Here is a 26,062-nt window from a genome sequence, read left to right as displayed (position 1 = left end):
AGTACAGGATGAGTACGTGAATGAGGGAATGGGAGTAATTGCGCCTGTTGAATATGGAGCATTGAATTGTTGAGGCCTTTTAACAAGGTTGCTTAAATATGTGGAGGTTCGAGCTCTTCCGTTTACTCGTACTCAATCTGAAATGGGCGTGTGTCGATGTGTGGATGCACTGGGTGTGAAACTGGGCTTGCATGTGCATGCACAGATATGGCGTGGGCATGGATGCGTGCCCTGTTGGAGTGCTCGGTCATGCATGCACAGAGACACGCCCTAGAAGAACACTTTGTTATTTTCCTTCTGGTATTTTCTAATGAGAGAACTTTGTTTCCTGTATTACTGTTGTTATTAGTTATAATTTATGGCAGTGCTTCTTGGATTGTGTCTACATTTGATTTGCCTTTTTGACAATAATTGAATCTTTTAAGCCCATACGGTCTGGGTGTTTTTATGATGCATAACATCAAATTAAATATAAAAATCAATCCATCAATCAAAAATCTTTTTTTTTTTTCAAAGCAATGAAAGGGAAAAGTCTTTTATGTGTTACTCAGACTTTGATTACTTTCAAAAAAATTGATTTTTATCAGCAGGTTAATTGTTAATCATACAGGTACATGCACATCCACACTGTAAATTATAAAACATATCAGCACAAATAAGAAACGAACGCGGTTACAGGTAGAGTCCCCAATTAAATGTTATTCGAAATACAATAATGTTTTTTCGTCATTCGACACAAACACCAGTGACACAGCAGATTTGTGTAACCAAAATAGGTTAAATTCATCTGGGACCGGTAGGGGGCACACACAACGGAATTCGTTCTCTTAACAAAGCAACCTCAAGCAGTGTGACAGTCGGAAGGAAAATAATATAGCCATCGACAGCTAGCCAAGCGAGAACCTTTGAGAAAGATGGGTGTTAAAATCCAGGTCGAATACTGGTAAGTTTTGTTCAGTTTGTGGATAATTTAGTACAGGGCATATTCAGGAAGCAGTGATATTTTTAGTATAGCATTCATAAATGCACACTGACATGTCATTAGCTCGCTAACATTACCGTGTAGCTAACTAACCAACCGAGTTGGAACTGACTTAGCCCGCAGGTGTGGACTGTAATTATTAACGGCTAAGTTAATTGTATCATCCCAGTTGTATCACATGTGTATTTATTTGGCTGCAAATAATGCCAGGTCTGGTGTAACGTTAACTTCCTACAGTGAGTTGTTTGCTTACAAGAATATAGACTAACAATTAGCCAGCTGGTTTGCTAGCCGCTAGCATTCAGCCAAAGACGGTCACTACCAAACGTTGTCTTTGCTTCCTATCTTATTCATTCAGATGTTAGAATAGTTATTTCAACTTTCCTAGTTAGGGTTTAGGGATTTTCATGTAACTAATAGAAGTATCTCAATGTTTCGCGACGAGACAAGCCAGTAGACGGTAGCTAGTCCGGTGTGCATTTCAGTTTGAGCTGCCTTGTGCCTCAACCCTGACATTTCAGTATGGCGGCGAAGCATAGCTGCACCTGTTGGGATGTAATGCTGAATTCTTACCTGTGTAACCAGTTGGTTAAGTTTACGTTCCCTGTAATTTACAGTGTAAACTGATTTTTTAGTACTCTGTCGCTGTCTGCAGTTAACTCGTAAATATAATAGGAAAAAGTAAACCTGGCTTACAACATAAATTGTTCATTGGAGGTTTTTGCATAGTTTTTGATGGCTACCTGCACCACAAACTGTAACGTTTTCTGTTTCAGCGGAGGATGAGGCTACGAGCCCCGCTATCAGGAACTAGCGCACACCGTGAGCGCGGAGTTCACTGAAGCGGAGGTCTCTGGCTTTGTCGGGAGGCAAGGTAATGTAAAACATAAACTTCTGTTATGCAATATGGAAAACAGTCACGAATGATAGCTAAGTACGATCGGTAGCAATGGTTCCCATTAGCCGAAAGTGATCCTGTCGTGCTACTTTCATGCTGAGCTGCTAATTAATTTGTCTGGGTCATACCATTAGACGAAAAGTAGTAGGGGCCTAAAATATTGAAACCTAGAATTCATACCACGCAAAGTCAGATGTCCTGTTGTGGCCGTATAGCCTGCTAGTTCTTTGGTTAAAGGCAAAGCCAGGAACTTTGCACCGGGACAGTAACATTGTTATTGCTATATAACATTGCTATTCTTGATTACAGGCAGCTTTGAGATTGAAGTCAACGGACAGCTGATCTTCTCAAAGTTGGAAACCGGTGGCTTCCCTTACGAGGATGACGTAAGTATCTCAGGACTGATATTGAATCGTAACTGAAGAGAATGGTATAGCACATTGTTTTGTTTCCGTTTTACACTTACTATACATCTTTATCAGGACTGACAACCAAGGTTTTAACTGCACATTTTTGCATTTGTTCTCAGATCATGGATGCAGTTCAGAAAGCCCAGGATGGCAAGCCATTCGAAAAGATCACAAAGAGTCGTCCACCCTGCGTTATCCTATAACCTTGGGAGCTCAACTCACGGCACTCTCCACATCCCTGTGGAACTTTCCCAACTTTGCCCTCCCTTCTTTTGTCCTTCACTCCAAGAAAGTGCATGAATGTTCTCACAGCGTTCCCGTGACATTTTAGCAGTTGCTAGGTTACTGCAAGGGTAACTTGTAGCAACAGTGTCCCTGAAACACTGTGAAAATGTTCAGTGGTGTGATGCAGTCTTTCCTCCAGGCTGTACCATATGTTTCTGGCAGGGATGTCAAGTCAGGTGTTTCACCTCTGTAGGCTTAAAACTGTGTGCATTTTTATAAGTCTATTAACAAAAAGGCGCTGGTTCTGATGTATTTTCCATTGCTGAATATATTTTAGATGGCAGCCACAGTTTATAAGTCGCAGAACTACAGTTTTTTTATCATGGAACTGAAGTCTAAAGCTTGATATTTGGAGATGAAAAGTTTTCCAGGTCCTCTTCCACTCCTTTAGGGTGTCAGGTCGTCAATGATTATTTCAGCCAAAATTAAAAAAAGTTGAAATATGAAGCATAAAGCCCTGATGCCCTCACATCTTACCCCTTGCGGTACAGGTGTAAGGAGGGGGAGAAAACCTGGAAAGCACCTGGGAAATGATCTGACCTGCCATCGCTGCCCTGGTTTTTATTTTTTTCACACACTGATTCCATTTGTAACATTCTGAGAGAGAATAACTTTATTCATATCTGAGGTTCTGTATCTTGGTGCACAAAATCAAATTATGCCATTAATAGAGCACTAGAGGAGAAATGTGCGTTAGCAACATGGCAGTGCTGTACACAGCTGAGCAATGATACAGAATTTAATGTAGAATGAAGGACCACGCGGTGTAGATTTTGATCGAGTGAAATCCTCAAGGCAGTTTAAGTAAAAATCTGAGGTAATGCAGTAGAGTTTGGCCAGTACAGATAATTTGGAAACTGTTGCCTTGGTACAATATTAAATGTTTATTGTGCTTTCTTTGGAAAAAGGGACACAAGTTGGTTTGTTTATCTCTGGTGGTGAGACAGCATGCTTGTTTGGTTCTTCTTGTCGAAGTCAGTGCAAGTCAAACCAATAGATTTAATATTTTTATGTATTTGATTTTCATGTGTGTGCGTGCATAATGCTTGAATGAGATGAATTTGTTTGCATTTTTTAAGAAGAGGGGGGGGGGGGCGGGGCGGTGGGGCAATCCCAAAATGCAAGCAAATTGGATGATGTTCAGATGTTGGCTGCTGGTGACCACTGATCAATGGTTTATCTCCTGAACTCTCATTAATTCAGCTGGTGCAGCTTGCTGGAGACTGTATTGGTTTTTTCACAAGTTCTTCTGTGTTTTTCTCTTTTCCAAAGTGCTCAGTAATGAAACGAAAGTAGTGCTGCCTAATTTGTATGTGAAACCTCTTGAAAAATGCAAGGCTAATAAAGGATTAATACATTCAAAGTTGTCTCTGTGGAGTATAAATTCTTGATATTAATATTTGATTCATTTTTGTGTTTTGAAATGGCTGTTGACCAGAAAGTAGTTTGTAATGTGCAGGTAAAGTGATTTGTTCTTAATTAACTTGATTCAGTTTGGTTTTTAATAATAATACAAAAAAATGTTCTTAGGTTTTCATTTCTTGGATCAGGTTCAGATCTGGTGACTGTTATGGCATATGGTAAATACCATTGTCATATTCATCAAAGAAATTGGTGACCAAACATGCCTTGTGGATAGAGGAATTGCTATCCTGGAAGATGCAACTCCTGGCTAGAAAGAAATATTGCAACATGAGATGAAGGTAATGGTTAAATCATTAAAGTAGTGATTATTTCTGACCTTGCCTTGAGTACCCTCAAACCATGTCGGGGAAAAAATGCATTTCACAATTACGGAACCAACAGAACCTTGATCTGTGGCAACCAAGCACTCTATTATATGTCATGCATGTTGTCCACTTGCCACAAATGTGCTGAAGGATGGTTCATCTGCTCATATTACATTTCTCCTCTCCACGCTTGTATCACTAGTTCAGTGGTTTGTGGCTGCAACCTGACCAAAGTGTCCTACTCTGTAAAATTCTCAACAGTTTGTTCTTGATTGAACTGCCTTCTCACAGTTTACAGTGTTGGAAGGCAATTCAATCAAGAACAGACAGTTAATAGTTGCTTAGCTGTTTAGCCTTGCATCTTGAACTGATGCATGGTCATCACAATCCAGGAGTATACACTTCTGACTAGAGTTGGCCTTGTTGATGATGTCTTTCATTCAGAGTTCTATGCCGACATCACCTTATACATGGTTCCTGTAGTAACATAAGCAAATTGTGCTGTCTTCCAACACCAAGGTGTCATCTGTAAGCTTTGTAGTTTACTGTTTTACATACATTAATCCTGCACAGAAAATCTGATGAGAATCCAGTTTCAGAATGATTATTATGAGGCTAGCTATTAGCTAGCTACATAACCCACGTTTTGCAATTTAACTAATGTAGCCAACAATCAAGGTGACCAGCCAGTGCAAGCTTTTAATATATTTTTTACCATGCAAAATCTTTTCAGGCTATCAATACGTTGATTGTCTAATTATTTAATACCTTGCTTTTTTGCCCGATTAGGTTAAGATACTGACTAGAGCTTGCACTGTTGTGCATGTAAAAATGATTTATTGTCAATCTATGTTCTTCTTTATAATATATGTAAAATGGTCAAAGAAACCACTGCAGTAAATGTCTAATTAAAATTCTACTCATGTTCAATTTAAAAGATATTTCAAAATGTAATTTTGTAAACTTTGGCAGACTGCCTTTTTTATAGAGGCTAAAATGTTTAACTGGTGAAATTATAGACTTGACAAGTTAAATCATTGGGGTCCAAAGTGCAGACAAATCGCTGGCACTTCACCATTTGTGGAAAATAAAATAATTCAGTGACAGAGCAAGTGGCAGAGCCAAACCTGTTCTGTGGTAATGAAGTTAAGGGAAAGATTATGGAATAAATTAAACACCAGAATACTCAGGGGTCCCACAGTACCAAGTGCACTGTGTTGTCTACTTTAAAAAGAGGTATAAAAACAATGGATAATAGGGAGGAGAATGGATAGGATGACCTACAGTATCTGCCACATATTTAAATGGTTCTGTTTTATTAATCTCATTCATATTCCAAACTTGCTACAATGTATCATGAAGAAGAAAACCTTCTATTGAAATGTATAACAATTCACAGGAGAGAATATCAACTCCAAATTTAAACATGTTCATTCACCAGCATTATTTATTTCTGTACATTTGTTAGTATAAAAATATAATTGAAACAATTGCAGACAAAATGGATAAAAATCCCAAGGCAGTTGCAACATGCAAAAAATTAATTAATGTTAATATCTGTTAACATTGTAGAACAGACCAGTTATTCAAAATAACACTTCCCTTATCGATGTTTGTCATATATTAATATTCTATATCTAGAGCTGAATTATGAACAATATTAGAGCTGAGTCATGATTCTGTTGGCCTTTGGTGTGGTATCCTGGTGCAAGGTTAAAATTGCTGTCTACTGATTTACAGTGGCATCCTTTTTCAGTATAGTAGCCTTACCAAAAATTATGAGTGAATTAAACAGGTGAGTGATAGAAAGGATGTTACAGATAGTCCCCTTACACTGTGCACTTCTTGTGATAACACATGGCCTTGAGTGCATAAAAGGAGCACTTTCTTTCTCTCTTTGTATCTCTATTCCTACTTACCTCTTCATGTTTCTCACTCATTTTTTCTTTTTCTTCAAATACCGACAGGAGGATGCGGCACATAATTAGCATTTTATCCAGTGGGGAATTATCTGTATCTCTTAAGCTTTGTAATAAGCATATTAGCTTTGTTTGTAATATACAGTAATAAGGTGCCGACTGATCACACATGAACTGTAACAATGTTTGATAATGGCATTCAATCATCCACTGCTTCTGAGAGGGATGGAGTAAATGCACACATTTGTAGTGACAAGTAAACCAAAACCTGAAGCACATAGTATGTGCATCTGCGTCATCAGTCAAGTCGACAGCAATCCACTAATGTTGACAGATTTTCCAGTACTTTGACTTCCAGTCAGCTATCTTAAAATGACCAGCTGAAAAGGTAATTTAGAGATGTTTTTAAAAAAGGTAGAAAAAAATGGTTGAAAACAGCAGAACAGAGAAATAAGCAGATCAATACACAATACAGCCAATTGGATGACAGGCTACAAATTTGCCAACATGCTGCATAATTGCAGAGGCGGTGCCACTGATAAGGCAAAATAGTTCTGATATCACTGCTATTGCACATTGCTACAAGTAAGGCTAGTAATAATTCTGCAGAAAGAAATAATCTCTGTTTCTCTTACCACTGCCAGAGATTCATTTTGTTTTGTGATTGTTTAGTGTCTGCAGTAGCAGTGGCGTTTCTGTCAAAGAATGCTGGGATAGACAGTGAGTCATTTCTGCGACCTCTGGAACTCTGGCAGTGTCAGGCAATGTACTTGACCTCTGGTAGGATCCATCTGCATAAATGGCCAACACAGAAAATTTAACCTATGCAAGTTCACCAGGAAAAGTGCATCTGCTAAGCAAAATAGTATAAATGTTGTGCATTAATAGAAAAAGTTGTAATGTGATAAGAGGGGTAGTTACTTTTGATTTGTTATTATTATTATTAATTACATTTTTACATTTATATAGCACTTTTCCAGATGCTCAAAGTGCTTTACAGTGAAGGGGAACTCACCTCACCCACCACCAATGTGTAGCACCCACCTGGGTGATGCACGGCAGCCATTTTGCTCCAGAACACTCACCACACATTAGCGAAAGTGGAGAGGGAGAGAACATTTATTTAACCAATTAAATCTGGGGATGATTTTTAGTGGCAAGTTTTTGCGAGAGCCAGATCTGGGATTTGGCCAGGACACCGGGGAACCCCCTACTCTTAGCGATAAGTGTCATGGGATCTTTAATGACCACAGAGAGTCAGGACCTCGGTTTAACGTCTCATCCGAAAGACGGCATCTCCTACAGCACAGTGTCCCCATCACTGCACTGGGGCATTGGGGTTTATTTGTACCAGAGGGAAGATTGCCCCCTGCTGGCCCACCAACACCACTTCCAGCAGCAACTCAGGATTCCGTGGTGGTCTCCCATCCAAGTACTAACCAAGCCCACACCTGCTTAGCTTCAGCCATTTGGCAGGAGCAGAGTGCATGGAGGTATGGCTGCTGGCAAGATTGAGATTGTATTTGAAAGATTGAAAAGACACCAGCTGTAGGGAAGTCTGTGCCTGTCCTGGTCTTGCAATGTATTATTAATACATCTTGGTTGTCACTAATGGGGAGTGATCATCTATAATTTTAATTAACTGGAGCGCTTGACATATAATAACGTACACAGCTTTTTGCTTTGTTTTTATTTTTTATTTTTTCTTCTTTAGGCATTTGTGTTTTAAATATCCAATACGATCATCCAAGGATGCTGTTGGTGTCCTTGTATAATCCTTTGAGTGGCTGGAATCAGTTCCATGTTTCTGTGAGATGATTGGTTTTTCTCTGCCTTTCAGCGAGAGCTTACAGATGCCTTTTTGAAGTAAAAAATCCAGGAAAGCAGTACGTAAAATTAGAGGAGCCACCCCAAAGGGAATTCCCGGAAGGCTCAGAGCTGAAGACCCTGCCCTCCTGACAAGTCTTCCTCATCAATTGAAAAGTCACCTGACCCAGAAAAGGAAATGCGGGCATACATGGTGCATGCTTCTCCCTATCACTGTGTTAGCTTGCTTGTGCTCTGTTCCACTACTCACACACAGTACGGGTGGGGATGGTGGGGCTAGCGATCTCAAAGGGGATAGTCTTTGAGGCTGCAAGATGTCGAGAGCAGATAGTGTCTTTGCCTCCGGATTGGGGTTTATCTCTCCCTCACCCATGGGTGCAAGTTGTGATGGGAGAGGGGGACGTGGTTTGACAAGGGGAGCCTGGACAGTACCTGGACCCAGTGACTCCACCCCTCTCTCTCCCCACAGATCACTGTGTTCTTGGGTACCCACCTCTACATACAGGGTTGCCCAGAAGTCACGCCACTGCTTCACATTCGGGCTACCTTTACCAGGTAAGCGCCAAAACTCTGAGATGTGACAAAGTTCTGAACATTGTCTGTTTCCTTTGATAGGGGTGCAAGTCAGGAAACAACATTTAGTTGGAAAGATATAATGGTATGCTTGATGGAAATCCCTTATCACATTCAATTGAAATGTTCTTCTACATTATTTTATTTGGCTCTTGAGCACCCATACTAGCTAGGAACAGAAAGTATGATAAGCTATAAAGAATCTGGAGTCCATGCTTATGACAAACACTTTTATATTGCCCCATTTCAGTACTTTTGGCTGGAAATGTTCTGAGACCACTTACTTTTGGCAGTTGACAGTACACGTCTGACGGTATCTGGCTCCAGAGGTGTCTCTTTTCTTTCTCCTACAGTATTACTGATCTTACATTTCCTACTGAATGGATGTATTTCCTGCTTAAGTATATGCTTAATGAATGTGGTGTACTTATGTGACTTTGAGCGGTGACTGTGCTTTCATTTCTTTGTTCTTGCTTCTCTCACTTAAATACCATTCCACTCACCATATACTAAATAGCGCCCATCAGTAACATTTTTATTTTTTCATACTTCATACTTTCATAACGCTATGAGAGATACATTCCCACGTGTCTTCTAGTTGCAGTACTTTGATACATGTGTGCTTCTAGTTTCCCTTTTCTTTTTTTCAAAAATATTTTGGCAAGGGAGGATAGAGGAATTTGTTACTATGGTAGTACAGAGTATTAGAGAGAGCATTTCTTTGTCAAGAGAAACAAATAGACAAATATTCTGTTAGCATTCATTGCAACTTACATGTGAATTCATAATTCAATTCATGGTTATTTCTTTTTTTTTCTTGAAATGTAAACTTGGAATAAGGTATGGGGGGAACATGTTTAGAAGGAGTTGAGTGTCAAAAGTACCATATAAGTGAAAAAGAATGTATTTAGCATAAAATTGTGCCATGCTCCACATGTTCTCCTCATAGTACCGGACTCCTGGGAGCTGCTGATAGCAGTTATATGGAGGGGTGTCACAAACAGGTGTGGGTTGCCACGTTCCCCGATGAGCTCTATCTTTATGAGATAGCAGCATTCACAGAAATGCGCAGTGTGGATCGTTGATATGCAGTTGAGAATGGTTTTTTAAGTGAGTTACTGAAGTGAGTTTTGAGACATTATTTAAGAAAACAGTGAAATCATAAGGCTTCTATGCATATATTTTGCTTTGACTATCTTTTTACTCAGCATTTTATGCATTCTTTTGAAATAATTGTTAAACTATAATAGTTCAGTGGTATCAATATGGCTTATTACAATTCAGTTTGAGTCTGTTTTCTCTGTATTTATTACAAAAAAGACAAGAAGTAATCCTGAATGAAGATAGATAGATTAGTGACGAAATTTGCTGTCAACATAATTACCTTGCACATTTTTTATTTCTGGTTCATGTTTTCCTGAATGAGTAGAGAGGAATATTTTGTCCTGTGAGGGCAAATTGAGAGGGGTTGTGAGTAGAGGCAACTGCTGGCTCCAGGAGACAGAGCGCCTGGAACAAGGGCGTGACATAGAGATAGGACACTCGGTGTCTTTTCCACTATCCGTAAATCAGTCTCTGCTTCCTCCGCCATTGATTGCAAGACAATATTTCTGGACTACCAAATGATCACACTTTCAACTATGGAGAACACAGAAAAAAGAAAATAGCAACTTTGTGCAGGTGGGCCTCCAGGACACAAAATTTGAAAAAGGTTCAACTTTGTTGACAATTAACAAGCTAAATCAAATGAAAATCAAACTCAGATGCTGTATTATCACTTTTTTAATAATTTGATTTATCTGTATTAACATTTGTTTGTTTCATTTTAAAATGATACATATGTCTGTTCTCAGGTTGTGTGAAAACTCATGGAGTGACAGATTGCACAAGCATTGAAACACACAGTGATGGCGAGTAATCCTTCATTTAGTCCGGTAAGTCAAACAAACCACTTCAAATAAATGAGCCATTTCATGTTTGCATTGTTTGTAAAATTAATGCATGACAGCATATGTAGAAATTAAATTTTCCTTCTATAAAGTGTGTCTTGCGTTAGCACTGCTGACAGAGAAAGTTTGTCAAAGCTGTTGTGTACGACTGTCACACTGTAACATTTTAAACTATTTCTCCTTAGGACAGTGACGTATCCTATGAGGAAGGCGACTCCCCCTTCTCGCCCATCACACTGTGAGTACTTCTTGCTCTCTGGGCCTGATAACAAACATTCATCTCAATGAACTAGCTCCTGGCTCTCTAATCACCAGCCTCATTCCTTCTTTTGTGAAATGATTTTTTACGATTACTGAAATGTTACAAGGAAACCCTGAATGATCTTGGATAGAAATGCATCTTTCATGGCCTGTGGCAGAAATGCACCCCTTCTCAATTTGTAAGAGGAAGAATGTGCCCCCTCCTGGTCTGGGGTGGGAATACACCTTCTCATGGTTTATGACAGACGTTCAAGCCCCTTCTCTAGGAATGCCCCCCTCAGATCTGGGATATGACTGCACCCTCTCCTGCTTTGGGATAGAGAGTAATTTAACTCTAACAGAGTAATTTAACTCTAACAGACAAGTCCCATATCACCCCCACAGCACTCCTACCCATCTCACGTCCTTCTACTGGCTGCCCATAAATTAAATGTTGATGCTCAGCTCCTGAGCAGAAGATGGGCCCACTCAAGCAACCATCAGTACATATACACTGGAAAGATTGTCTCTATTTTCTGACACGCAGAAAACCCAGCTTCTCAGACTGCACATAGAGTCCCTGAAACACAGCCCTCTTTCGCAGAACTTCATGTAGAATATACTATGTGTTTTCAGGTTAGCTGATTGCTTTTACAGACTGGTTTAATCTTGTTTATCTTGGCTACACTATTAGTGACTACAAAATGGCTGTTAAAACTTTTGTTACTTGCATTACTTATTTTTAATTTTGAAGGCACTTTGTTTTGGAAGTTGCTCTGGATTAGGATGTATTCATGTAATGTAGTCTCTAAGAGTATGTCTTATTCCAGAATAGGCCCTCTCATGGTCTGGGTTAGAAGGTCACCCCACAGTTTTGGATCAGCCTAGAAATATGCCTGTAGGGCACTGGTATCCTTTACACTCTGTATAATCCAAAAACAAATCATAACAGTTAAACCAAATACTACAATAATGAAGCTGTCAGGAAACAAATGGCATTCTTCACCAATGAAAAAGACTGCAGTTACTTAAACAGTTAAAATTAACTGTTAATTTTTAAAATGCGGAGTGGCGGAATTATATTCATCAGAACGGATTTGGACGCAGACCAGCTTTTCCATGGCCCATAGCTTGTAAGGCCAGGCCAGTGTATGAGAAGGTAGCGATGTGGAACAGGAGCAGCTCTTTTGTGTCACTCTGTCCACTTTGACAGCTTTTCGTGCACTCATCTTGCAGGAGCTCACCAGGCTGTGACCTGGAGCTCTTTCAGCAAGAGGAGAGTGACCCTTACTTCCAGAGGATCACCACCTACCCAGATCCTGAAGGTGAGCATGGCTTTGTGATCCTAGCCTGTATTTATTACAAACAGCGCTATGGATAAGAACAGTAGGCATAATTCCACAGCCAGACCGGTGGCGCTGTTTACTATCAATATTTAGAGTGAAATCAGGAAGAATGCATGTGTGTGTGTGTGTGTGTGTGTGTGTGTGCACGTGCGTGTGTTTGTGTCTCTCATTGAGAGCCCCATGCAAGAATGGGAGGGCCGGGTATATAAAGCAGGGTCACCATTTTTTCACGGCAAGGGGTCAGCCTCTTCTCACTACTGGTCAGGAGGCACCTGGGCGAAGGTAAGTTCTGTGTTTTCACTGCCTCTCCAAAAGATTTTGCTCACACTTACCCAGGGCACTTGCAGTGTACAGTACTTTCAAGATATCCTAACAGAAAATGTACATTAATAAGGCCTTCATTAACTATAAAAAAATGCAGATTTTAAATGGGCCAACAAAATAAAGGAATGTTGAGTAAATTTATGGTTCAATGGAAGAGGAAACTCATAGGACTCTAAACAATAAGAAGCAGGGTAAAGACTTGAATCAGAGTGCAAGCCAGGGGTAAGTAATGTGACATTAATACATACAAGAATTCATTAACTTCTGGTCAGTCAGTTATTATCATCACAGTGCAGTATATAATACAAACAATTATGCAGTTTTTACCTAATGAACACTCCATAGTGCACAAAAAAAAACTTATTAAAAAATAAATGCTACACAGGAAGAACTGGATTATAAATGTACTTCTCAAGATATGCATCATTATAATAACCACTTATAACCAGTAGCAATAACTAGTATAAACAATATTAATATGCATTACTAACATTCATTCATTTTATTTTTTTCATTTTATGTATTTCATACTTTTACACCCTGAGAGATATTTTATTATTTTTGCACAATGAAAGGAATGTAGTATACAGCCTGCACCAGGGTGGTAGGCAAGCAGACGAATACATTTATGATTTCTGTACATTCGTTGTATTCCAGGTAGGCATTGCTTGTATGTAAATGAGAAACAACCGTCTGGATACAAACATAGAATCGAAAGAGCAAGGACTGGCAACTAAGTTTGGCCTTGGGACAATTTTTTTCAAGTTTCTAATTGGTTGCCTAGCAAATAGCTCATCAATTAATAAGCCTATCTTTAGGCCTTCACTACAAATTGCACATAAAATGTTGTTTGAATAGCTGAGCAGCAGGCCTACATAAGAAAATAAAATAAATAAAATCAGTTAAAATCTCCAACATCTGTTGAATTCCCATTGCATCTCTGTTCCTTGGTTGATGGGAATTTGGGGGAATATGCTGCAAACTGTATGCTAACAGTATGTCAAAATTAGGCTACTAGGCTAAGTAGCCAGTGTTTGGGAAAGCTACTCTGAAAATGAAAAGTTACAAATGACTCCACACTACAAATGGTTAAGCTATCCGACAGCTACTAATGAGGAAAAGTAGTCAACGAAATGAAAGTTATTTTCAAAGTAGTAACTACATTGAGCTATTTTATGACAGATTGTTTATTAAAATTCAAAGAAAAGGTGCATTGCATTACTATATAACTTAGCAGCCAAATGCCTTCACTTTCATCTCACTTTCACATCAAGTGGCCAGAGAGTGCTGACAATGTCCCACATTACAACTCGAGACAGACATTTTTTTAAATCTGATCTTGCTCCTGCTGTTTAACCCAGGAAATGTAGCTCCGTCTATGCAGCACCTTTATCTAATTTTTGCTAACTAAGATAAATAAATATGTTTATTGGGGGCAGGGCGGTCATGTTAGCAGGCCAAAAAATATTGCTAGGGCCAGATTATTCCTGTGGATTGCCAATTACTGACCCAGGGTATAGAACATGAGCTATTCTTATTTCCTTCATTAGCAAATACCTTTAGCAATTCTTATTTCCTTCATTAGCAAACACCTTTAGCAATTCCTAATTCTTTCATTGGCAGGGCGGTCATGTTAGCAGGCCAAAAAATATTGCTAGGGCCAGATTATTCCTGTGGATTGCCAATTACTGACCCAGGGTATAGAACATGAGCTATTCTTATTTCCTTCATTAGCAAACACCTTTAGCAATTCCTAATTCTTTCATTAGCAAACACATCATTCAACTAGTCTTTCCACATTCTTTGACCAGTGTTTTCTTGTGTTGCATGTGTGGAAGCCAAAGGACCCCATTCAGAAAACAAATAAACACACACACACACAAGCACACAGACACTCATACTGCATGTGCGTACACAATAGCAGGGTCAGTGTCTTAGACTACACTGTCTGTTTAATCTTGATGTGCACCAGATGATTACTTGTTTATGGCAATTAGAAGAGGTGAGGGATGTTTTGGAAATAGTCAAGACTGTTGTCAGCGACAACTTATGCACAAGTCTTTTCAGACATCTTGGTGAGGGACCAGCCATGCATGTTTGAATGTCTATAAGTGTACACGCATGCATATGTACACAACAGAATAATAGCAGAGTGTGTATGTATGAGTATTAGTATGTATGACAATATTTTCAATATATCTTATTGCAAGTATAATGAAGAAAAAGTATGCGCACAATAAAATAAATGTTATTGAAGCCCAAGGTCAGGGATGAGTGTCAGGGGAGAGGACATGTAAACAGTGGTCTCAGATCCTCTTCTTTGTGTTTCAGCTGCTCTGAACGTGAACACCAACTCCAACTCTAGAGCAGACTACCAGGTAAGCTGCAATTACTCTTATATTGACTAAATGCTGCAAATGAGACTGCACAGGTTCAAAAAGTTCACATTATTTCACACAATAACTTTCCAGGGAGGCAGTAGACTTTAAGAAGACAGAAGGCCATTTTGTATGTTTATCATCCTCGAAGGTGATTTGTGTTGATCTGAGCAGATGGAAACTCACACTGAATAAAATTCATTGTTATTCACTGTCAGCCCCTTTATAGAGATATCGGCCTTCCTGAAAGCATCCTTTTCCCCCACCTGCATAAAAAGCACAGCACTCCCAGGAAGCCTACTTCTGTCCACACACGTGCCACATGTTTACAGTCCAAACATGGCCCTTCACTTCCCTCAGACAGCCCAGCTGAGAACAGTGGAGCTAAGCTGACGGACAGGGGCGCGGCGCTTTGTGTTTATGCTTTAGACACGATTGACCTGTCACCCTCTGCTCCAGAGGTCAGCCAGGGCGATGGGCAGACCGTTAAGGAACCCCGGTCAGCCTCTGTGTGGATCTGCGTCCGTTTGAGTTTAGCTGAGCTGAATGGAGTGGGCAAAGTCAATGAACAACGACACTGGTGTTACCACCCAGCGGGCTTCGCAGGCACTCCGGCCTCACCTGCCCTGTGTTTTGTAGGCCTACGTGGAGCTGAACGTGCTGATGAAGGACCAGAACCAGCAGGGCTACTGGCAGGAGGCTGGGCGATGGGCGGGGTACGAGGAGAACTACGACCCAGAGGCAGGGGGCTGGGGCCCCTCGCATATCTCCTACCTGACCTTTAAGAGCCTGATCCAGTTGCACAAGACCATGAGCACAGGTGAGACAGTGAATACTGGTGAGACTGGCTCCACAGGTGAGACAGTGAATACTGGTGTCATTGGCTCCACAGGTGAGACAGTGAGCACAAGTGAGACTGGCTCCACAGGTGAGACAGTGAGCACAGGGTAGATTGGCTCCACAGGTGAGACTGTGAGCACACGTATGGCAGCTAAAGCAGGTGAAGTTATTAGCACAGGTAAAACGATGAGCACAGGCAAGACAGCAAGAGACGACAAGACCATAATATCAAATGAGACTGTGTGGTCACAATCAGCTAGTTGATCTCTGAACCACTAACAAAGTTTTTAAAATCAACTAGTAACAATATATTTTATCTATTTTATCACTGAAGCTGTAGACAACTTACCTAATTATCTATCTTGGTTAAATTTGCTAATACACAGAGCTTATATTGATCAGTGTTAGCTGGCTAATATTAGTAAGCTCACAAAAGATGATACTAAATTAAACAGAGTATTTCTGAATAACACGGTAAAAAGGAGCTTTTTTTTCATTACTGTGCATAAACCATTATATCAGGGATGCTATGATCCACAAACCACATATCAGGGATGCTTGTACAGTGGTCAGCCTGCTTGATTCCACCAAGCATCTCCTTATTAATCAGAGGAGATCCATGTTATCCATGTTATCACAAAATTAAACACAAGATGGTGCTAAGAGCCCAGCTTCCAGATTATGTGGCGTGACAGCATGACCACTTGAGCATGACCACTTGAGAACTGAAGCATGCTCCAAATCCCTTGGGCATCAGTGTCTTTCACATTGTTGTGGCTAACTGACTTGTATTCTCATTGGAGTAAATCTAGTCACATTTCCATAATCGTGGAATATGAATTCATACACAAAAGGAAGAGCACAGCCTTTCTGGAGTGCAGATAAGACAAGTAAACACAGTAAAGTGTATTTGTCTGTCTGTCCTCCACCCGATCCCCCGCCCCCCCACATACACACACACACATACACCCACGGGGTGCTGAACACTGACTCAGTGGACAATGAGACATTTTTGGGTACCTGTATTCCCCTTTTCATTACACCCTTCATGTACCTCTCTCCCTCTTTTTTCTCATTTCTCTGATTACTCCTCCATTCTTCTCTCTCATCCCTACATCCCTCTCACCTCTCGACCCCACTGGTGGTCCTGGCATGCCCCGTGGCACTGTGGTGCACAGGTGTGGTGATGCTGGACCGGGAGGAGCGCACACTGAACAGTATTGTTGAGAAGGTAGCGGACGAGCTGGTAAACAAGAATGAGATCCAGCCAGGTGACCGAGAGGGCCTGCTGAGGTCACTGCTGCAGAGCCGCAGGTATCACACATACTTTCTCTGTACTTTGACTGTATTGTCCACACACCTGGGCTATGTAGTACATACTTACAGGAAATACTAATTATTTCTCGTATTGTGAGTATATCTGGGATTCTTGCTACTTGCAAAGTTTCTTATTGGAATATATTACAGCAGAATATTTCACATACACATTGCAACAAAGCCATTGTTCAATACACTGCTACCACATTGATCACGCTCATTTGAAAGTCTCTCTACCTCTCTTCCTGGTGCCTGTTTATCTGTTTCTGCAGTCTCATACTTTGATCTCTGTCATTGGTCTCTACAACCACCCCTGAGAATCATACCCATTTTGAAATCTTTTGATAAAAAACCACTGGCTGAATGTAGCAATGTCCTTCAGTCTCACCTTTGATCTTACCTCATTAAGTGTGTGTCACCCTGCACAGCCAATCAGACCCAAAAGAGACCCAGGCACTGAGCTCTGGGTTGGAGATTGAGACCTTCTCTGTTACAGAGAGGGTAAGTGGCTGTCCCACCCTTTCACCTAATGCTTTCATTTGGATCTGCAACTTTTGTTCCATTCATCACACTGAGGCTAAGTGCTCAAACAAATATCATGATGGTTGGCCTAAATGATGATGCTGACCTGTGACATTTTCACCCTTCTTCCAGAGAGATGGATCTGACGTTGTGGAAGCCTCTATGGTTCTTGCAGGTAGGTATAAAGCTCAGTGAATTTCTATCTGAATATCCAGATGAACCATGGGATAAGTACCAATCAATTTAAGAAACAAACATGCTCTTTCTTCAAAGCATGGTAACTCACATCTCTGTGTTGACATTTAAGTATGTTTTGAAACAAATATTATTTGAAACAAGTTTTAAAGAAACCTTATATTACTAGCATAATTTCCTAAAATACTAGAGATTGATCGGTACCAGATGTATTGACTGTCCAGAACTCTGTGATATTCAGTTTGTCTCAGTCAGTAACAGATTTTTTTGTTGCCTTAAGGGGCTCTGGACTTCCTGCTGAAGCCCACTGTAGCTTTTGTGAGACTAAAAGAGGCAGTGGTGCTGGATTCTGCCCTGGAGGTGCCGGCGCCGGTCCGGTTTGTCTTTGTGCTGGTGGGGCCCGGTCAGAGCGGCATGGACTACCACGAGACAGGGCGTGCCATGGCAACATTAATGGCCGATAAGGTGAAGGAGCAAGTAGAGGAAGGAGGGAGGGCAAGATGGGAAGGCAGCGTAGGAGTACAGAGGGAAGGAGGAGGATAAAGATGGGCTGAGAGAATGAGGCAGGAGAGAAACGGGACATGATAACAGTCAGAAAAGGAGCCGGAAAGAGATGGTAGATCACTGGATGATATTTATGTTTGTTGGGCTGCATCCACAGGTGTTCAACTCGGCAGCAGTCCACGCCCAGGGGGAGCGCGAGCTGACGGATGCCATCGCAGGCTTCATGGACTGCAGCATAGTGATCCCGCCAACCGAGATTCAGAACGAGTCTATGCTGAAGCCTATCATAGGCTTCCAGAAGAAGCTGCTGCAGGACCGCCTCCACAACACAGAACCCCACCTGAGCCTCAACATCAAGCCTCGCAGGAGTGAGGTCACGTCCACTTAAACTCACACACAGTGTTACCTAAATACTCTGCACACGCTGGCTTCACTTATACATGGGACAGCCACTGCATCACTGGCAACCTCAGAATGTTTATTTTCAATTTACAATACAATATATTACATTACAGGCATTTAGCAGACGCTCTTATCCAGAGCGACTTACACAACTTTTACATAGCATTTTACAATGTATCCATTTATACAGCGGGATATATACTGAAGCAGTGCAGGTTAAGTACCTTGCTCAAGGGTACAACGGCAGTGTCCTTACCCGGGAATCGAACCTACGACCTTTCGGTTACAAGCCCAGTTCCTTACCCACTGTGCTACACTCCGTCCAATTTAGTGCAACTAGAGTACTGTAAGCAGGTTGAGTTTTTCCTTACGTTTCCCCAGTTTCCAAAGCTGACGGGCCACCGCCAGAGGACCCTCTGGCACGCACAGGAAGGCCGTTCGGTGGAATGTTCAGGGACATGAAGAGATACCGTTACTACCTCAGCGACATCACTGACGCAATGAACGCCCAGGTCCTGGCTGCTATCATCTTCATCTACTTTGCCGCTCTGTCCCCCGCCATCACCTTTGGAGGCCTGCTTGGTGAGTGGCTTCTCTGTGTGCTTCTGTGTAAGGTAAATTAAGCTTTACATTTATGTATGTGTCACCCCTCAATAAAACAAATTGAACACATGTACAACACATACAGACACTTCAACAGCAAAACAAGACCAGTACATTAAAAGTTATTAGTTCCATGGTAAACTGATTAGGTAGAGTTATGAGGCACAATACAAAATTTCACAACTAACATAATTTCACAGTTGGCAATGTGGCATGGAACATGTAGTGAACAAAGAACTTCTAATATCACCATAGAGTGTCGTAAATCTTGGGCTTCTGTCCCAATAGAACTGACAGTACATAAAAAACAAGTCCAAAAATGATCAATAGGTGTGTCTGGTGTCCTACATCTAATGAAATCCTGTCTCGACCATCAAAATCATTTAAAAAAACGTGTCAATGTCTGACTGGCTTACATCTTCCCTGCTCCCCCTCCACCCCTGCCTTCTGCAGCTGACAAGACAGAAAACATGATGGGTGTGTCTGAGCTGATGATCTCCACTGCTATCCAGGGCATCATCTTTTGCTTCATTGCTGCCCAACCGGTCCTGGTCATCGGCTTCTCAGGTCCCCTGCTGGTGTTTGAGGAGGCCTTCTTTGCAGTGAGTATCTTCCACAGAGCAGGGCCCCACCCAACTCTCAGTTTACCTCATTTTAGTCAATAAGCCCCTTTATTACACTCTATGGACTTGTAGTGGTCCAACCCTTTTCAAGGGAAATGTATTACTTTGCATATATCTTCATTTAATCCGTACACATACTATGTTTAAGTGTTTTATGCTGATTTCTTTTAAATGCCATACACCAATGGTGTGAGAAGTACAGAGGGTGTCATATTATTGTTCTTTGCCGGCGATCAGTTCTGTAAGTCACAGGGGATCGAGTACATCGTGGGCAGAGTGTGGGTGGGTATCTGGCTGGTGGCCATCGTAGTGGCTATCGTTGCCGTCGAAGGAAGCTTCCTCGTCAGGTTCATCTCACGCTTCACGCAAGAGATCTTCTCCATTCTCATCTCTCTCATCTTCATCTACGAGACCTTTGCCAAGCTCATAAAGGTACATCCCCTTCACACCTGTTCTTCTCTCCCTTTCATTTTCATTGTGCCTCCGTCCTCAACCTGTGTCCACTCTCTGTCTGTCTGTCCAGCGGTAGTGTAATATAATGGGTAAGGGACTGGTCTTAACCTAAAGGCCACTGGTTCGATTCCCGGGTGGGACACTGCCGTTGTACCCTTGAGCAAGGTACTTCACCTGCATTGCTTTTGTATATATCCAGTTGTATAAATGGATGCAATATGCAAGTTGCTCTGGATAAGAGCGTCTGCTAAATGCCTATAATGTAATGTCTGCTTCATCTCATTTTTTCTTTGTTCAATGCTGTATCTTTTCTTTTGGTTTGGGTGTGGTCATTTCTCTTCACATTGTCAGAAACAGAACAAATATACTCATCCCTCTTGCTTCCTGAAACTACTTAGCTTGTACTCTGTTCATTTCAGCTTTCCATCTGGAGTAATGCCTCACTGATCCTTGTTGTGTTTCTTCCTTGTGTGCGAAGATTTTCAAAGCCCACCCTCTGATTCTGAACTACGCGCATCTGAATGGCACCGTCGAGGATCCTTTCCACGCTGTTTTTGAACACCAGCACAATGCTACAGGAAACGTAACCACCCTTGTGCTCCCCGAGCACAGGGCTTACCCCAACACTGCTTTGCTCTCCATGTGCCTCATGTTCGGGTGCTTCTTCATTGCATTCTTCCTCAGGCAGTTCAAGAATGGACAGTTTCTGCCTGGCAAAGTAAGTCCTTTAGGAGTTCCTGGGCAACATTCACAGTAAAATGTCCAGCCTTGATTCAACACTGACAGAATATATATGAGTCCATAGGGACCACACGTACTCTGTAAAAGTTAATTAAACACTAAACCTTTTACTGTGTTTAAATATATACTTACATATTGAGTATTACTTGGGCAAGTACAGCATAAATATGTCTACCCATAAATGATATTGCTTAAAAGTACAGGGATAAAAGAAAAGCGGTGTTTAGACCATTTGACTGTTTTCTGTGTGCTTTCTGATAAATTGGATTGAAGCGGTAGATCTGCCATTGCATTTCAAATGGCTGAACCCATTCAATTCCACCTTACCAGGTCCGTCGCTTGCTCGGAGATTTTGGTGTACCGATTGCCATTTTCGTCATGGTTGCTGTGGACATTAACATTGATGATACCTATACTCAGGTAAGCATAGGCTTGCAGACACCACAGCCAGTGTCCCAGTGGATTAAGGGAATAAGTAAATGTGCATTTCCTTTCGACACTCTGAAAGGTATCATAATGTCATAAAAAGGCTCAGTGCTCACTGCCCCCACTGTTTATACAAAGTAAGATGTCCTTGGACGCTGGGAGGTTGATACTATGGCTACGAAGGCTCCTGCTCCTCAGAGGACTGTGATTCCTGTCTCAAGACACATCCTGTAATGATACAACCAGAGAGCACGGAACACTTCAGACATTGCAGTGTTGACTAAGCAGATGATTAACTGGATTTTATTGTTAGTAGCTTAATTTATTGTAACATATTTAAAAAGAAAGAAACAAACACATGGGTGTAGCCACTCCTGTTTATGAGCTAAGATGGCGCTGTATCCCACCAGACTGCACAATGAAATAATAACAAAATGTTTCTGGGCCTATCCTTTGTTTGTCCCATGTAGAAATTGGTGGTGCCAAAGGGTCTGCAGGTGTCCAACCCAGCTGAAAGGGGTTGGATCATCAACCCTCTGGGGATACATAAATCCTTTCCCGTCTGGATGATGTTCGCCTGTGTAGTCCCAGCCTTGCTTGTCTTTATCCTCATTTTCCTGGAGTCCCAGATCACCACGTGAGTTCAGTGGATACAATTTATTTTTGTTCGAGCATTTTTGGAATTTGTTCAGTTTATACAATATTTTTTGGTGAAATGCATGGATACTCTGTCTCTTAAGAGTACAGTTGCTGAAGGCTCAGAGGGTTGTGTTAATGATTTACTCCAGGTTTTACGTAACTAGGGAGTAAGTGCAGTTTATTGCAATCGGGACCATATTAATGACTGATTTAGAAAAATATGTAGACAAATCAAGTAACCAAACAATCAGCCCCAAATAGTTAGCAAGCACAGTTAACAAGTACAATAAAATGTTACATTTTTGTTTAGTTTATCATCCTTCATATGACGTTTTTGAGAAAGGGTTATGCAAAGTTTCATGCTCTCTGCTGCGTTAGTTTACATTTGAGAGTGTGCCTGGTCTCAGTTGTCTCAGCAGAATTTTTTTTTTTTCAAATTCAAAACAGGTCTTGGTGTCCAGTTATATCCAAATTCACAAATAAAGTAAAAGTCTGGCTTTGCTTGCACCTTCTTTAAAAAAAAAAAAATCAGTAATATTAATTAAAAACCACCATTTTACAAGGGATTATTTTGAATTTGAACTAATAATTGTGCTGGAATAATTACTAAAAAATAATTACTAAAAACCATTGATCCACGGATGAGATCAGTTGAAAGACAAGTTGATTTCAGTATTTCTTGGAACAACTTACAGCAATCCATTGAATTGTATCATCTTGAATTTTTCTTAAAGTAACACAGTTATTGAAGTCCATTTTTTGTCTTTTACACCAAAGCCTAGAGCAGAGAACAAATAACAGGGGGCAGGTTCAATGTCATCTTTGTTGTCAAGGAATTCTATAATTGCATGACTCGGCCTGTTATTGCCAAATAATTTCTGTCTCTGTTAACCCAAAGGGTTTATATTGAAGATCCACATTCCCAGCATGTTTCAAGTCATCTTATTGTAAGATGAGTGATATATTGTAATCACCTTTGTGAACCACACATGCCCTATATTATGGTCTGTTTACATAATATAGAGTCATATTGGTGGCATGGCATGGCACAGACATTGCACTGCATCGCTGCTTCCCTGGTACTGCAGTTGTATGCACTTTCCACCTACTGTGGGTGCTTTGTGATTCATAACTATTATTCTCTGGTGCTTGAAGGATTTAAAGTGCAAAAGCATAGCTGTGTGTCTCAAGTGCCAATATGAACATATGACAACCTAAGAAAACTTATATAATCATACCCATTGTGAACTTTTGCAAATTATCCATGATCACCGTTATCCAGGTGTAAAGGGACACACATACTGTACCTTCACTGAATTTAAGCCTTGCCTTGTCACTTTCATGTTCACTGTCAGGCTAATTGTGAGCAAGCCAGAAAGAAAGATGGCCAAAGGCTCTGGTTTCCATTTGGACCTGCTGATCCTGGTCAGTATGGGGGGCCTGAGTGCCATATTTGGTATGCCTTGGCTGAGTGCTGCCACAGTGCGTTCTGTCACCCACGCCAACGCCCTCACCGTCATGAGCAAGGGACCAAAGCCTGAAATTGAGAAAGTGTTGGAGCAGAGGATCAGTGGAATTCTGGTGGCCTTGCTAGTTGGTAAGTCGCTTCAGTCTTGTTATGTTTCACTGTCCCTTGCTTTTAGTGAACCCGATGACACGCAATTTTGTTCAAGGTACTGATTAGATTTGATTCAGTTTATTTCTGTATAATTCTCCTAGTTGCCAGTCATTCCTCTTTCCTGCTCTTAAATGAATTGAGGATGCTAACAAATGCAGTGGTACATTAGCATTTCCATTGTCATTCCTAGTGCCCTTAGTAACCAGCTGTGGTTCTCCTGCTTGCAGGCCTGTCCATTCTAATGGAGCCCATCCTTAAGATGATCCCCATGACTGCTCTGTTTGGGATCTTCCTCTACATGGGTATCACCTCGCTCAATGGGATCCAGCTATGGGACCGCATTCGGCTGCTATTCATCCCCAAGAAATATCACCCACAGGAGCCCTATGCTACCCGGGTAAATGGTCCCTTTTCTCATTTGCTGATTAGCTTCCCTTACCTAGGCCGTTTTTAAAATCTAGACTACATTTGACATCTTGCTTTAATTTTTACTGGTAGATTTTCCCCACCGAATCTACATACATTACACTTACATTTAGCATTCTGTCCTGTCATTATTTTGCGCACATAATAAATGTACTACATTTGTATAATAATAACAATAATAATAATAATAATAATAATAATAATAATAATAATAATGTTGATGATGATAATAATAATAATAATAACAACAACAAGAGAAAAGGTTCTCTTTGGGTTCCTGTTTTAATAATTATCCTCTCCATATCTCTCTTGATCACATGACATTAATTGACATGAAAAAGCACAAATGCATCTGACTGTCCATTGCTTTATTCACATAGGTGAAGACCAGCCGGATGCACATGTTCACTGTAATCCAAATAGCGTGCTTGGTGATGCTGTGGGTGGTGAAATCCAGCAAAGCCTCCCTCGCCCTGCCCTTTGTCCTCATCCTCACCATCCCCTTGCGAATGTTCATGACAAGCTACGTCTTCACTGACCTGGAGATGAAATGTGTATGTAGAACCAAAAATGAATGCAGGCGGAAATTCATCTTTGACAGTTTATCACACCTATTTTATACTTTGCCATTTTAAATAGGCATCATCTTTGATTTAAAAATGTGAAAGTATGTGTGTACATATGGATATGCATTTTAATGTGGTTCTTTTAGCATGAGATGTATTGTAGTTAGTGTGTCAGTTTTAACTCTGAATTGTTTTTTCAGTTGGATGCTGATGATGCCAAAGTGACATTTGAGGAGGAACCAGGCCAGGATGTGTACAACGAGTCCCAGATGCCATTGTAGTCCCCTTCTACTCTTCAAAAACATGAGAGCCCTATCCCAAACATTACCAATATATACATTTTCAAATTAGTTTTAAAATGTCTTGTTTTTGTGTGGTAAACAATACTTTACAATTCCACTGCCTTTTAAATTCCATTATATGAATTACACATTTAAATATTTAATATATTATTTTAATAATTAGAGAAAAACTTTGTTGTTGTAAAGGCACTTGCCTATATACACATCTACCTATTTCCACTTCCATTTGCAGTTATGCCCTCAAAGCTATACCAAGATCTTATCCTGTTTTTCCTAAATGTATTATACTCCAATTTGCTGTCAGAATAATGTGTTATACTGCTAAATTATTTGCTTTATATTTTGCAGGAAGTCATTTAAAAAAAAAAATGAAAGTGTAATTTTATTTTATAAAAAGTTTTTGTTCTACTGTGACAGAGCCATTCCTTTATAAACAAATTGTGCTTGAAAAATATTTGTGTATATTGCCAAATGAAGGACCCTTGATTTTCCAGGCTTATACTTTGTGGCCTCTTACTAGTGCCTTACTTCAGTGTGGAAATAATGTCATTGTTATCATGCATTTTTATGTGAGATTATTATGGATAACATATTTCATATTTTAAACCTGAAATCAAGAATACAATAGTACATCTAAACATGTTCAAGGGAAGGGATTAACAGAAGGGTTACATTGGGTAATGTCTGTGCCATTAGTGTGATCTTTAAGTATCCATTAAAGAACTTCAAACAAAGGCCAGTTATTTATTCTGAAGACACATTCTTTTTCTCTGTGTGATCACTACTAACATGGCACAATGCGCAAAAGATGGATCCATTCTTTTACACGTTTTATATAGATAATGAAACTGACTGTTCTGACTTGCCTAAAAATGAAAATAATAAAATACTGTCTATTCTAAGTTATCATATGCAGACAGGCTTTCCTAAACAAAGGAACAAGGGCACACCAACCTAGTGTTCTGTTCATGCACCCTCATGTTCCTTTTTTTACAATGGCAGGAAGATTTATTTCTGCAGATTA

General features: G+C 40.5%; 2 protein-coding genes across 2 annotated transcripts; both read left to right on the top strand.

Moving 5' to 3' along the window:
* The first annotated feature begins 783 nt into the window (after nucleotides 1-783).
* On the top strand, nucleotides 784-3,938 carry selenow2a (selenoprotein W, 2a). The gene is made up of 4 exons (XM_064321986.1): nucleotides 784-943; nucleotides 1,759-1,856; nucleotides 2,190-2,266; nucleotides 2,410-3,938. Exons 1-4 carry the CDS (start codon nucleotides 915-917, stop codon nucleotides 2,491-2,493), a joined length of 288 nt encoding a protein of 95 aa, XP_064178056.1. The 5' UTR covers nucleotides 784-914; the 3' UTR covers nucleotides 2,494-3,938.
* An 8,441-nt stretch (nucleotides 3,939-12,379) lies between these two features.
* LOC135247957 (band 3 anion exchange protein-like) lies at nucleotides 12,380-25,059 on the top strand. Its single transcript, XM_064321978.1, has 18 exons — nucleotides 12,380-12,441; nucleotides 14,815-14,861; nucleotides 15,501-15,681; nucleotides 16,880-17,015; nucleotides 17,447-17,519; nucleotides 17,673-17,715; nucleotides 18,016-18,200; nucleotides 18,397-18,607; nucleotides 19,023-19,223; nucleotides 19,698-19,846; nucleotides 20,105-20,299; nucleotides 20,799-21,038; nucleotides 21,392-21,481; nucleotides 21,958-22,124; nucleotides 23,482-23,723; nucleotides 23,972-24,141; nucleotides 24,551-24,724; nucleotides 24,937-25,059. Exons 3-18 carry the CDS (start codon nucleotides 15,525-15,527, stop codon nucleotides 25,015-25,017), a joined length of 2,514 nt encoding a protein of 837 aa, XP_064178048.1. The 5' UTR covers nucleotides 12,380-12,441; nucleotides 14,815-14,861; nucleotides 15,501-15,524; the 3' UTR covers nucleotides 25,018-25,059.
* Nucleotides 25,060-26,062: the final 1,003 nt, after the last annotated feature.

The sequence above is a fragment of the Anguilla rostrata genome, chromosome 2 (genome assembly GCF_018555375.3).
Source record: "Anguilla rostrata isolate EN2019 chromosome 2, ASM1855537v3, whole genome shotgun sequence".
Lineage (NCBI taxonomy): Eukaryota > Metazoa > Chordata > Actinopteri > Anguilliformes > Anguillidae > Anguilla > Anguilla rostrata.
This window is presented reverse-complemented; position numbering and strand designations above follow the sequence as displayed.

Bases quoted from the DNA above. Each gene is read 5' to 3' on its own strand.
- LOC135247957 (XM_064321978.1), top strand. From the start codon at position 15,525: ATGAAGGACCAGAACCAGCAGGGCTACTGGCAGGAGGCTGGGCGATGG. The intron at 17,016-17,446 runs GTATCACACATA...CACCCTGCACAG, and splicing joins TCACTGCTGCAGAGCCGCAG to CCAATCAGACCCAAAAGAGA. The intron at 19,224-19,697 runs GTGAGTGGCTTC...TGCCTTCTGCAG, and splicing joins CACCTTTGGAGGCCTGCTTG to CTGACAAGACAGAAAACATG.